Source organism: Crassostrea angulata, chromosome 1 (assembly GCF_025612915.1).
Source record: "Crassostrea angulata isolate pt1a10 chromosome 1, ASM2561291v2, whole genome shotgun sequence".
Taxonomy (NCBI): domain Eukaryota; kingdom Metazoa; phylum Mollusca; class Bivalvia; order Ostreida; family Ostreidae; genus Magallana; species Magallana angulata.
In genome coordinates this window covers 6,891,451-6,905,000 of record NC_069111.1, presented here as the reverse complement: position 1 = coordinate 6,905,000, position 13,550 = coordinate 6,891,451, and the positions used below count along the sequence as shown (strand labels likewise).

Below are 13,550 nucleotides of genomic sequence, written 5' to 3'. Positions count from 1 at the left end.
TGACGTCATTCTCTCTGTGTCCATATTCTCCATGCCTGACGCCATGAATATCACCTGGATGTTTAGCACGATAAATTCCTATTCATATTTCTACTACGCCGCCCTGGATCTGACGTCAGACGTTCGATACGATGGCGGGACCGTGTCGTCACCTTCTCTGGTCATACGTAACGTCACATTGTCTGATGGTGGTTATTATCTCCTAGGACTGACCAATGTCGACGGCACGATTTACTCGTCAAGGATTTCTCTAAGTGTTCAAAAAAGTAATAACACGACACTTGTCACATATATGATGTCTGACCGTATGTACGCATAGTTGTCAAGCAAACTTTTCTGATCACATTTAGTCTGGAGTCTGATTTTGTTTGCCTGTTAATCTTTCATTTTTTTTTTAATTTCCGATATTGATAATGGTAATGGATAAACGATGTGAGTGGAAAACCGCGTGTTGGTTAGGATTGTTCCATCTTTACCTCTTATCCTGAAAATATCGCAACAAATTAACTACATGTAACCCCCCAAAAAATCAATCAAACATTCTAGTCTGACTTGACATGGTACAGATATGGCACATTTTTATGTTAATTTTTCTTTTCTCAGAATAGCCGGACTAACTTCAGTTCGCGCTTTATTAGCTGACTATCTATTTCAAGTTTTGTTTTAACTTGAGCAAACACAAACTCTCAGCAACCCTAGATAAACTTCAGTTTGTGCTTTATTAGCTGACAATATATTTCAAGTTTTGTTGAGCAAACACAAACTCTCAGCAACCCAAGAAAGACACACATACCGAATTCTCAATTTCCACGGAAATTTATCAACTGTCATGTGAAAACTGCTAAGAATATCTATGAAAATTGTGTACAGATCAAAGATGATGAGAAATTCTGGCAAAAGCAGTAAAAATATTGCACAGGTTTAAAAATATTAATTTACGCAGTAAAAAGAGCTTGATTATCATCGTCCTTAAGTTTGGCATTTGATTGGGGAAGATTTCTAAATCAAATCGAACATTCATAAATTCATGAGATGATGTACATGTATTTATATTTTCTCCTTGTGTCACACCGTTGTATGTACCAAAATGAAGAATATGTGGAGATTTCGAACTATGTTAACCTTCGCAATTGCGTTTTCATGACGCAATCTGGGTTAAAGTTACCAAGAGAAAAGTATTTATCAAATATTATCCATCGTCTTGACAAGTGTGTTTTTTAATCAGTACATGTATTTATTTCATTATATACTCAAACGCAGAATAATTATTTTCCGGCATAAATTTAACTGTTAACATTTTCGGTAGTGCCGGATAAATGAAACAAAGCAGGAAGATCATGAAAACTGTTCATACTCAATGAGGAGACAAAATGAGTAAAGCAAGTTATAAAGCTTAAACTGTGTACTAGTATTCGGTCAAATAGTCTAATTTGCGCGTTGCTAAAGACCCTCGGACTGTACAATATCAGGCAGAATGGTCATTTTTTGGCTAATAACCATTACTGATAAGGATTTCAATTGGCCAGATTTAATTGTGTTCGATTTGCACCATCTTTTAGTTCGGAATTTGATTGGTAATGATTTCTAAATCAAATCGAACATTTGTGAATCCATGTACGTATATTTTTATCTACAGTCACACCGTTGTATGTAACAAAATGAAGAGAATGTGCAAATGTTCGAATATAAATACTGCGCACATTACCTTATTGCCAGGCTGACTTTTGGTTTTTTTCAATTTTGTTGGCTAGGTTATCCAAATGTTGTAACCACCGGATTCTATGCTGTAAATGCAAGCAACAACGTGACACTGACATGTAATTTTACGTCATCCTACCCACCAGTGCAGATGATGCAGTGGTATAGATATGACAGCGATATAACAACTGGTCTGACGGGGAAATATGTAGGGGGAACTCTACAGAACCCCTCCCTTACCATCACAGACTTCCAACCCGACGATCAAGGAATTTACAAGTGCTCAGCATCCAATTTATACGGCACGAGAAATAGTTCAGATATAATCGTTTATCTAGATGGAGGTACGTGTACCAGTTTTAAAATTTTGAAAAGTATTACAACCGTGCAAAAAAATACTATGAGGGTATTGCATAATATACTATACATTGATGTTATGGATTTTTTTCTAAATTGTAGCACGCCAAAAGTTGTTTGTTGTTCTGTATATACATCAGAATATTCAAAATATTAAGATTTTAATAAAATTTGATTTTAAATCTGTAAGGTCAGAGTAATATAAATACAGATTAACTTACAAAATTTGATTTTTGAAGTAATATGGTCAGTTTTTCCCTTTTTTTCAGGTGCTCCAGTAACATTAACAGGACAAAATATGACTGGCTCGCCTGGCACAACATTGACCATTCCCTGTACTGTTGTGAGCGAATCAATAAGTACAGTCTTCTGGACGTTTCAGCCCAGTGACCAGGACAATGAAACAGAAAAAGTTTTTTCTTTTTCCAAATATTACTGGTACTCTTCTTCACCCTCTTTACGAATTTATTATTTGAATACCTCTGATATAGGATTCTACAGATGTTGTGCTAACAGTTCAAGTGGCCTTGGACGAAGTACACCGGTATATGTTACTCTCAAGGGTAAGTTCTCTCAAGAAACTAATCAAAATTGTTCTAATTTTTTTCGTTAGTTGAAGATTTGTATAAAAGTCCATTTTTACTTATTAATTAAATACTTTGATTTTAAAGGAAAGCAAATTAACGTGGACAGGTCAACGTACTCGGTTTACACCGGTGATGACGTCATTTTCTCTGTGTCCATATTCTCCATGCCCGACGCCATGAATATCACCTGGATGTTTAGCACGATAAATTCCTATTCATATTACTACTACGCCGCCCTGGATCTGACGTCAGACGTTCGATACGATGGCGGGACCGTGTCGTCACCTTCTCTGGTCATACGTAACGTCACATTGTCTGATGGTGGTTATTATCTCCTAGGACTGACCAATGTTGACGGCACGATTTACTCGTCAAGGATTTCTCTAAGTGTTCAAAAAAGTATTAATGAGAAACTTCTTAAGACATCTGACCTTTTGTTAAGCTTAATGGTCAAGCAAACTTTTCTGATCACATTTATTCCGGATTAAGTCTTATTTCCGTTCGGCTGTCCATCTTAATCTTTATTTAAATTCTGGTACTGATAATTGGCATCATGAGTAGAAAACCGATTGTTGGGAATGATTTTTCTATTTATTGTCCTTATCCAGAAAATATCGCTACATGTACAAACGAACTATATGTAACAAAGAAGAACAATCAAACATTTCTGGTCCGTCTTACCGTAATACGGTACAGACAGGAAACATTTTTATGTTAATTTTTTTCTCAAATAGCCGGATTAATTTCAACTCCTGGTTTATAAGCTGACCATTATTTTTTTTTTCAGGGGGGGGGGGGGTAAGTTTTTAAAGCGAGCCGTGAAGATAGTCACATATAAAGTAAATATCTACATGTATTCGGGCAGAAAAGGGTAATAGGTTTTTGGTAGCTACACAAAAACATTCTTCAAAATGAGGCAAATATAGATTGTTTAAATGTCTTTTATAAATCTTCAGTATGAAAAAACAGATTTATAAAAATGACTTGCAGAAGTCAGGAAGGGGCCATATTCAAGAAAATTGACCGGTATAAAAATAAGAAGTTTTCATTTAAAAAATTCACTTCTTTATTTAAATGAAAAAAGTGCAGGTAATATAGTTTGTAGTTGACTAATATGAATTATATATGATCAGTAAAATCTCTGTGCTTTGCAAAAAGTAGGTTCACTTGATTGTTTTTCTCTTTGAGGGATTAGCCGAAATTTCGAAAGGAATAAACCAATGTGTCCCTTCTATATGCTAACAAATATTTTGGCGCCCTGCGATGAAATCTCTTTGACTTTTATTTATTCCTACGATTTATGGGTTGCTTAAACGGAAGGGGATTAGTAGAGCATAAAAGGTTGGAGGTTGTAAATTGTTGATCAACTGAGTGGCTTTTTATGATTCTTCGTTGTATTTCTTCTTTGATAATGAATATTTAATGATTTGTATATTTCTTTTTTAGGTTTACTGGTTATCACGACTGAACAGCAATATTTCTATGACGTTTACACAGAATCAACCGTTAATTTTGAATTAAATGTTACATCTAATCTACCCGTGTTGTGGGTTTCCTGGGAGAAAAGCGTTGTCTCATATTTCTATAACGCACGTACAGTAAACATAACAGTCGACAGAATATTTGGTGGAACCATTGACGATCCTTCTCTTACCATTAGTAACATCTCATTGGCTGACATCGGCTACTACCGCTTCACTGCCACCAATGCTGACGGATCTAGATCTGTAGTGTTCTATTTATCAGTGAACCTCCGTAAGTGGGACCGGTTTCCATTTTTAAGAAAAGCTTGTACCTTTGAATATTTTTCATAATGATATAAAGAGGTTAGAAACGAAAAAAAAACCATAATCCTTCTCACTTTTTTCTACTAACACCCTTTTCTCTTAGATCCACCAACCATTTATGTTCCGAGGACATCCTACACAGTCTATACGGGGAGTAATGTTACTTTAGATGTGAACGTCACGTCCACGCCTAGTCTTACCGAAATTATCTGGGAAAGAAGAAATACGTCTACATTCTTATATAGTCCTATTGACATGGCATATGATCGGGTAGAAGGCGGCGATATCTCAGTCCCTTCGCTGACCATCCTTGACGTAGAAGTATCTGATAAGACCTATTACAGAATGCGGGCAACAAACCGGGACGGTACAACGATCAGCTCATTAATTTATTTAGACGTAAATACAAGTACGTATCGTAAAACCTTTCTCTGAGGACGCTCGTTTACATGCAATCGCGAACAAGGTTAAGGTTGGGTTAGGTCATCAAGACAATTGTTATGGAAAAAATTGTAGGTCTAAAGTAAAGAAGGGGTCATGATTAAAGTACATCATATTGAAGAAAATTATCTGCTATAAAAATAAAAAGTTTTCATTTAAAAAATTCACTTCTTTATTTAAAAGAATAAAATGCAGGTAATATGGTTTGTAGTTGACTAATATGAATTATATATGATCAGTAAAATTTCTGTGCTTTGCAAAAAGAAGGTTCACTTGATTGTTTTTCTCCTTAAGGGATTAGCCAAAATTTCGAAAGGGATACACCAATGTGTCCCTTCTATATGCTAACAAATATTTGGGCGCCCTGCGATGAAATCTCTTTGACTTTTATTATTCCTACGATTAATGGGTTGCTTAAACGGAAGGGGATTATTAGAGCTTAAAAGGTTGGAGGTTGTAAATTGTTGATCAACTGAGTGGTAGGGCTTTTTATGATTCTTCGTTGTATTTCTTTTTTGGTAATGAATACTTTAATGATTTGTATATTTCTTTTTTAGGTTTACTGGTTATCACGACTGAACAGCAATATTTCTATGACGTTTACACAGAATCAACCGTTAATTTTGAATTAAATGTTACATCTAATCTACCCGTGTTGTGGGTTTCCTGGGAGAAAAGCGTTGTCTCATATTTCTATAACGCAAGTACAGTAAACATAACAGTCGACAGAATATTTGGTGGAACCATTGACGATCCTGCTCTTACCATTAGTAACATCTCATTGGCCGACACCGGCTACTACCGCTTCACTGCCACCAATGCTGGCGGATCTAGATCTGTAGTGTTCTATATATCAGTGAACCTCCGTAAGTGGGACTGGTTTCCATTTTTAAGAAAAGCTTGTACCTTTGAATATTTTTCATAATGATATAAAGAGGTTAGAAACGAAAAAAAAACCATAATCCTTCTCACTTTATTCTACTAACAACCTTTTCTCTTAGATCCACCAACCGTTTATCTTCCGAGGACATCCTACACAGTCTATACGGGGAATAATGTTACTTTAGATGTAAACGTCACGTCCACGCCTAGTCTTACCGAAATTATCTGGGAAAGAAGAAATACGTCTACATTCTTATATAGTCCTATTGACATGGCATATGATCGGGTAGAAGGCGGCGATATCTCAGTCCCTTCGCTGACCATCCTTGACGTAGAAGTATCTGATAAGACCTATTACAGAATGCAGGCAACAAACCGGGACGGTACAACGATCAGCGCATTAATTTATTTAGACGTAAATACAAGTACGTATCGTAAAAACTTTCTCTGAGGACGCTCGTTTACATGCCTTCGCGAACAAGGTTAAGGTTGGGTTAGGTCATCAAGACGATTGTTATTGAAAAAATTGTACGTCTAAAGTAAGGAAGGGGTCATGATTAAAGTAAATCATATTCAAGAAAATTATCTGCTATAAAAATAAGAAGTTTTCATTTAAAAAATTCACTTCTTTATTTAAAAGAATAAAGTGCAGGTAATATGGTTTGTAGTTGACTAATATGAGTTATATATGATCAGTAAAATTTATGTGCTTTGCAAAAAGTAGGTTCACTTGATTATTTTTCTCTTTAAGGGATTAGCCAAAATTTCGAAAGGGATACACCAATGTGTCCTTTCTATATGCTAACAAATATTTTGGCGCCCTGCGATGAAATCTCTGAGACTTTAATTATTCCTTCGATTAATGGGTTGCTTAAACGGAAGGGGATTAGTAGAGCTTAAAAGGTTGGAGGTTGTAAATTGTTGATCAACTGAGTGGTAGGGCTTTTTATGATTCTTCGTTGTATTTCTTTTTTGGTAATGAATACTTTAATGATTTGTATGTTTCTTTTTTAGGTTTACTGGTTATCACGACTGAACAGCAATATTTCTATGACGTTTACACAGAATCAACCGTTAATTTTGAATTAAATGTTACATCTAATCTACCCGTGTTGTGGGTTTCCTGGGAGAAAAGCGTTGTCTCATATTTCTATAACGCAAGTACAGTAAACATAACAGTCGACAGAATATTTGGTGGAACCATTGACGATCCTTCTCTTACCATTAGTAACATCTCATTGGCCGACACCGGCTACTACCGCTTCACTGCCACCAATGCTGGCGGATCTAGATCTGTAGTGTTCTATATATCAGTGAACCTCCGTAAGTGGGACTGGTTTCCATTTTTAAGAAAAGCTTGTACCTTTGAATATTTTTCATAATGATATAAAGAGGTTAGAAACGAAAAAAAACCATAATCCTTCTCACTTTATTCTACTAACAACCTTTTCTCTTAGATCCACCAACCGTTTATCTTCCGAGGACATCCTACACAGTCTATACGGGGAATAATGTTACTTTAGATGTAAACGTCACGTCCACGCCTAGTCTTACCGAAATTATCTGGGAAAGAAGAAATACGTCTACATTCTTATATAGTCCTATTGACATGGCATATGATCGGGTAGAAGGCGGCGATATCTCAGTCCCTTCGCTGACCATCCTTGACGTAGAAGTATCTGATAAGACCTATTACAGAATGCAGGCAACAAACCGGGACGGTACAACGATCAGCGCATTAATTTATTTAGACGTAAATACAAGTACGTATCGTAAAAACTTTCTCTGAGGACGCTCGTTTACATGCCTTCGCGAACAAGGTTAAGGTTGGGTTAGGTCATCAAGACGATTGTTATTGAAAAAATTGTACGTCTAAAGTAAGGAAGGGGTCATGATTAAAGTAAATCATATTCAAGAAAATTATCTGCTATAAAAATAAGAAGTTTTCATTTAAAAAATTCACTTCTTTATTTAAAAGAATAAAGTGCAGGTAATATGGTTTGTAGTTGACTAATATGAGTTATATATGATCAGTAAAATTTATGTGCTTTGCAAAAAGTAGGTTCACTTGATTATTTTTCTCTTTAAGGGATTAGCCAAAATTTCGAAAGGGATACACCAATGTGTCCCTTCTATATGCTAACAAATATTTTGGCGCCCTGCGATGAAATCTTTTTGAATTTTATTTATTCTTTCGATTAATGGGTTGCTTAAACGGAAGGGGATTATTAGAGCTTAAAAGGTTGGAGGTTGTAAATTGTTGATCAACTGAGTGGTAGGGCTTTTTATGCTTCTTTGTTGTATTTCTTCTTAAATAATGAATATTTTAATGAACAAGGTTAAGGTTGGGTTAGGTCATCAAGACAATTTTTATGGAAAAGATTTGTATGTCTCTATTCCGTCCAGTTTTTCTGTTAGGTAATTTAGTTCCAGAACAGATAGATAGATAGATAGATAGATAGATAGATAGATAGATAGATAGATAGATAGATAGATAGATAGATAGATAGATATATATATATATATATATATAGATATATATATATATATATATATATATATATATATATATATATATATATATATATATATATATATATATATATATATATATATATATATCGCAAAATTAACCAAATTATTTGTAATGACAAAACATTATTATATACTGATTTTGAATGATGAAAATTTTTTTTTACACGGAAACCAGCATCTATGAGAAGGAAGGTAACTATTCATGCGTAAAAAATTAAGCATTTAACTTTTCTCTCGTAATAGGACCCCCTGTAGTGTCGGTGGGAAAGATCTCGTTAACAGCTGCGACGAAAGCGTCTCTTTCACTCCAAGTAAACTACACTTCCGGTCCAAAAATGAAATCAGTTTCATGGGAAAAAGGGAGCAGCTTTTACTCTTTTCTGTATGTCTCAATGAATATAACGACAAACAGTCGCTTCACCGGGGGTACGATCGATAGTCCCTCCCTAGAAATAAGTGATCTGAAATTAGAGGATAGTGGATATTACCGATGCCGTGTTACCAATAATGACGGGACCACCACAACGCCTGTGTTTACTGTTCTCGTGCAGAAACGTATGACTTAGTTTTGTTGTATTTTTAAAATGGTGTTGTATCATGAAATAATTTAGATTTATTTTCAAGCGTAATTATAGTTATAAAGATTTGAACAAAGTAATTGGAATAAAGTTTATGTATATATATATATATATATAAATTTATATATATATATATATATATATATATATATATATATATATATATATATATATATATAAATATATATATATATATATATATATATATATATATATATATATATATATATATATATATATATATATATATATATATATATATATATATATATATATAGTGTTAACTTTAGAACAGTGTTTGTAACTTATGCTTTTAGTAAGACCAACTTTAATTTTTAGAACTAGCAAATGTCAGTGTAGCAGCCACGACATACACCGTATCGATCGGAAACAATGCAATTTTATATGTGACTATCACCAATTTGGAAAGTAACTCAACTATCACGTGGGAACGAAAGGGTCAAAATGAGGCTAATTACAATGTTATCAACACGCAGACAAACGTCAAGTATGGAGGGGGTACATTAGTGTCCCCGTCTCTTACCATTTACAACATCACAGAGGCTGATGTTGGGTATTATCGCTGTAAAGTTACAAATATAGATGGTACAACGACCAGCTCATTGATTTATATCGGTCTAAAGAGTCCCGACGGTATGTAGTATGTTTTTCCCACGTTTCTATTGCAAATCAAGTGACGTTGTTTACTGTGAATTTTATGTGTTCTTAGGTAAAATTGTTTAAATTGATAATTGTAATCTACTGTCTCTCCCTTAAGAAATAAATGTATCATAGAAATCAAATTATGTTAACCGACACAAAAGTCGCGAATTTTTGTCCTCAGATGACTGTCAGCTCAGTTGACTTACGCAAATACATTTTTTTAGTTAAAAAAATCTCTAACAAGTTTATGTAGGAGTGCTTTCAATAAATCTTACATTAGAATGTTTTTGAATATTAGATTTATTAGTTTAAAACTAGAGCACTTGATTATTCGCCGATTATTTCTGTCCGAAACTGGCCAAAAATGTTGCCAAAAGATATAAAAGCAATAAATGCTAAGTCATGCATGTCATTTTGTTTGAAAAGTATGCAAACATGACAATGCCTTTTAAATCACTCAGATCAGCTGTCGAACTGCGTAGCTACAGACTTATTTTGAAGATTTAAAAATCTTAAACAATATGAAGGGGGTTCATTTGTGTCCTCTCTACAACCATTTGTTGAGAAAAATGTCTAAGCTTGCTTATGCAAGTTGTAACTTTGTCTCAAAGTAAGGTACACTATTCTTAAAAGGGACCTAAAAAACCACAAGATATATTTTTCTGTGTCTACGGAGGTACATTGCATACATATTTTCGTTGAAATATGATGTATACTTTTTTAATTTACAACAATCACTTTTTTGGACTCCTATCCAACTTCTTAAAAGAAAATACCTTATTTTATACTTATAAAAATTCGAATTACCAATAAAACAGACATGGGACAGGTATAGAGATGTATATTGAATTCTGTTTTTTTTTTTATATTGACATTTATTTTTTTTATGAAAATATAACGTCAATGTGTCTCCACAGACACCGGAGTTTTAAGTATAGACTGGATTTTTCTTGTTCTAAAGATAGTACCTATGCTGACTGATTAAAATAAGGTACCCTACTTTGGGGCAAAGTTACAACTTATAGAGCAAAATTCAAACTTTTTTTCTCAACAAATGGTTGTAGAGAGGACACAAGTGAACCCCCTTTACATTTTTTCAGTTTTTTAAATCTTCAACATACGTCTGTAGTTGCGCAGTTAGACAGCTGTTCTGAGTGATTAAAAAGGCATTGTCCAGTTCTTGTATGCATACTTTTCAAAGAAAAAGACGTGTAGGACTTCATATTAATTGCTTTCATATCTTTTGGCAACATTTATGGCCAGTTTTGGACAGAAACCAGTCAGTTCAAGAAATGTTTACATTCTTATCCTCAAATGTACAAGATGGATGCATATCCCACTGAAGCTCTATGGCTTGTCAATCGATTTTTTAGATCTGCAAGTAGATTTAATTTGACTCACATATTTTTATCTTTGGTATTAGATTCTAGTTGTGACAAGCTGAGCTGTGGAGGTCTCAGAGAATGTGTTTTAATGAACAATAAACCTACCTGTTCTGTGTCGACCTGGAAAGCGGCAGCTGTGGCGGTAGCAGGTACTGTGGGCGCCGCCGCTTCTGTGGCTGCGGGGGTGGCTGTCTTAAAGTCACTGACAAGCAAGTAAGTCGCTAAAGTAGCCAAATTGTTGTTACTCGTGGTTTTATAAGACTTAAAATTTGGTCCACATCAAACTAATTCATTTACAACAGATAATTTCCAGTGATTTTTTTTAGATTAAATCCCTTCTGATGAAAAAAGTCCAAATTTTCCAATGTCAATTTTACCATGTAATGCATTTAATCAACTCAAAGCTGTGACAGAATAGTTATATGGATATTCTTATCATAAATATAACATTATTAAAAATAAACGACATTCAACCGCTTGATGCTTTAACAGCAGTAATGACTGGCTGTTATTCTATGAAAATTAACTTATAGTGTGAGTACATATGAAGGGAGGAACGAACCAAGAACCAACCTCTGATATGAAGTAACGTTTTTACCTGTCTGCCACTAAGCCTGTTGTTTGCATATGTAATATAGGAGCACTATCAGAAAACAATACAATCCTAGGTTGTTGCCTGATTTTAGATTTATCAATCTTGCTGATGAAAAAAAAATGTAAGTGCAATTACTTTTAATCTATTTCTTTCTCTATATAACAGGGCAATACAGCCAATAAATGGGAAATCCCAAGGATCCAACTCAAACTCAAATAACAGGAACAACAGAAACAACAATGATAACAACGATCATAACAGTGACAACAACAGCGACAGAGAGAGTAACCATGACGACGACATGCCGGACACAGTCTACATCGGGGGGTTCCAGGGGGTCATCAACTCCATGCCTCCTCCAAATATGTAATCCAGTCGTGTCTGATTGACCAAAGTCTAAATGGTCGTTAAGGGGCATCTGGTCATGATTTCGGTCAAATATTATTATAAGACATTTATAATAGGCAACTAAAATTTAAGTGTCATTTGTTGAGGTATAAGACAGTTACAGAGTTAGCAATTTTTTTGCTATATAAACAAAGCTTTCGTTGACATTTTGAATGTTGAAGTGAAAATTTCTGTTTTCGACCTAAAATATTTGCGTATTATTTAAGCTTAAAATAAATAGGAAGATGAAGCACTACCTTAAAAAATATTTTTTTTACTGCCATTGTGAACCTATGTAAACAAAAAAAAAAACCAAGACACGAGCCTTGTTCACATAACAAAGAATTGAGAGCCCTGTATCTTGCTTATAATCCTAGGACTGACTCTCAAATTATATTTGATCATTAGAAATGCATTTTTAAAGCATTGTTAATAATAATAACAGAAAGGTATTTGAGCAAAATCGTGACCATGCCCCTTAACGAGGCCGAGTACAGAACGAGTACGCACGCTTTCGCGCAGCGTTTCTTTTGTATTGTGACGTCATCTTTTTGCTTTGTTGACGCCATGGCGTGATAGTTTCAACTGCAGATATTCAGCGAAATTTGTTGAAAATAGCTCGTTTGATGTGTAAAATTGATATTATATTGTGGAATAAGCATAAATGTCTCGAAGTATAAGCTATATTTGGGCCCAGGTCGAAAACGTGAAGGGGGTTCGGCAAGCCTAACCCTCTGTCACGTTTTCTTAACCCGCCTAAATATCGCTTAATTCATTTATTTCAAGACATTAACCATGTATTATATACTTATTACCCTTGATATGTGATGTTATATATTTATTTATTGCTAAAATATGTCTTAATGTTTTAATAATACAATAAAGATCACCATTTCCGTCTTTGTCAAATAAAAAATAGCTATTATCTGACAAACTGGGAAATTGGGCGTATAAAAAATAACTTTGATAAGACCCCTGGAATAAATCAGAAGGTAAAAGGTTTTTTTACTTGACAATTTGATGCCTTTTAGCAATAATTTTAATATGCAGAACAGAAAAAGAAATCCCTAGGGCAGAAGTTTAAAAAATGTGCAAATTTCGTACAATTCAAGAAAAATCCCATTGGGTCCTATTTTAAAATTAACAAACTTTGAGATGACCCCTTAAACAAACGGTGTGGTAAATGTCTTATTTTTTTATCTTAAAATAATAATTATATCAGTAGAAATTCTTGTAAAAAATTTCATTCAAAAATCTAGGGCAGAAAAAATTAGACCCGGCCTCGTTAAAACTTTGATACATTTTACTTTACTACATGTAGCAGCATTAGTTATGTGATTATCGTTTGATAATGCAAGCTTAAATTAGCTTATTCAATACACGTGCACTACACTGGGTGTCTGATTTAGATTTAATTAGCATATTAAATAATATTAAATATATATATATATATATATATATATATATATATATATATATATATATATATATATATATATATATATATATATATATATATATATATATATATATATATATATATCAATTAATATTTGCGTTATTTTGAATGTCTGAAGAAAAAAAGTATTAATCAATTTATAAATAAATGTACATACATGAAAACTATTGGATAATGATACATGTATACTTTTCAG

General features: G+C 33.8%; 1 protein-coding gene across 2 annotated transcripts; it reads left to right on the top strand.

Annotated features, from left to right (window-relative positions):
• Positions 1-2,336: 2,336 nt before the first annotated feature.
• Positions 2,337-13,314, top strand: LOC128173444 (immunoglobulin superfamily member 10-like). Of its 2 annotated transcripts, XM_052839142.1 has the most exons (12): positions 2,337-2,618; positions 2,727-3,041; positions 4,089-4,397; positions 4,533-4,838; positions 5,428-5,736; positions 5,872-6,177; positions 6,767-7,075; positions 7,210-7,515; positions 8,531-8,842; positions 9,205-9,519; positions 10,952-11,126; positions 11,674-13,314. In XM_052839142.1, the coding sequence occupies exons 1-12, from the start codon at positions 2,354-2,356 to the stop codon at positions 11,876-11,878; spliced, it is 3,432 nt and encodes a 1,143-aa protein (XP_052695102.1). In that variant the 5' UTR covers positions 2,337-2,353; the 3' UTR covers positions 11,879-13,314. The 2 variants fall into 2 exon arrangements, with proteins under 2 accessions (XP_052695102.1, XP_052695105.1); XM_052839145.1 differs by lacking the exon at positions 5,872-6,177.
• The last annotated feature ends 236 nt before the right edge of the window (positions 13,315-13,550 follow it).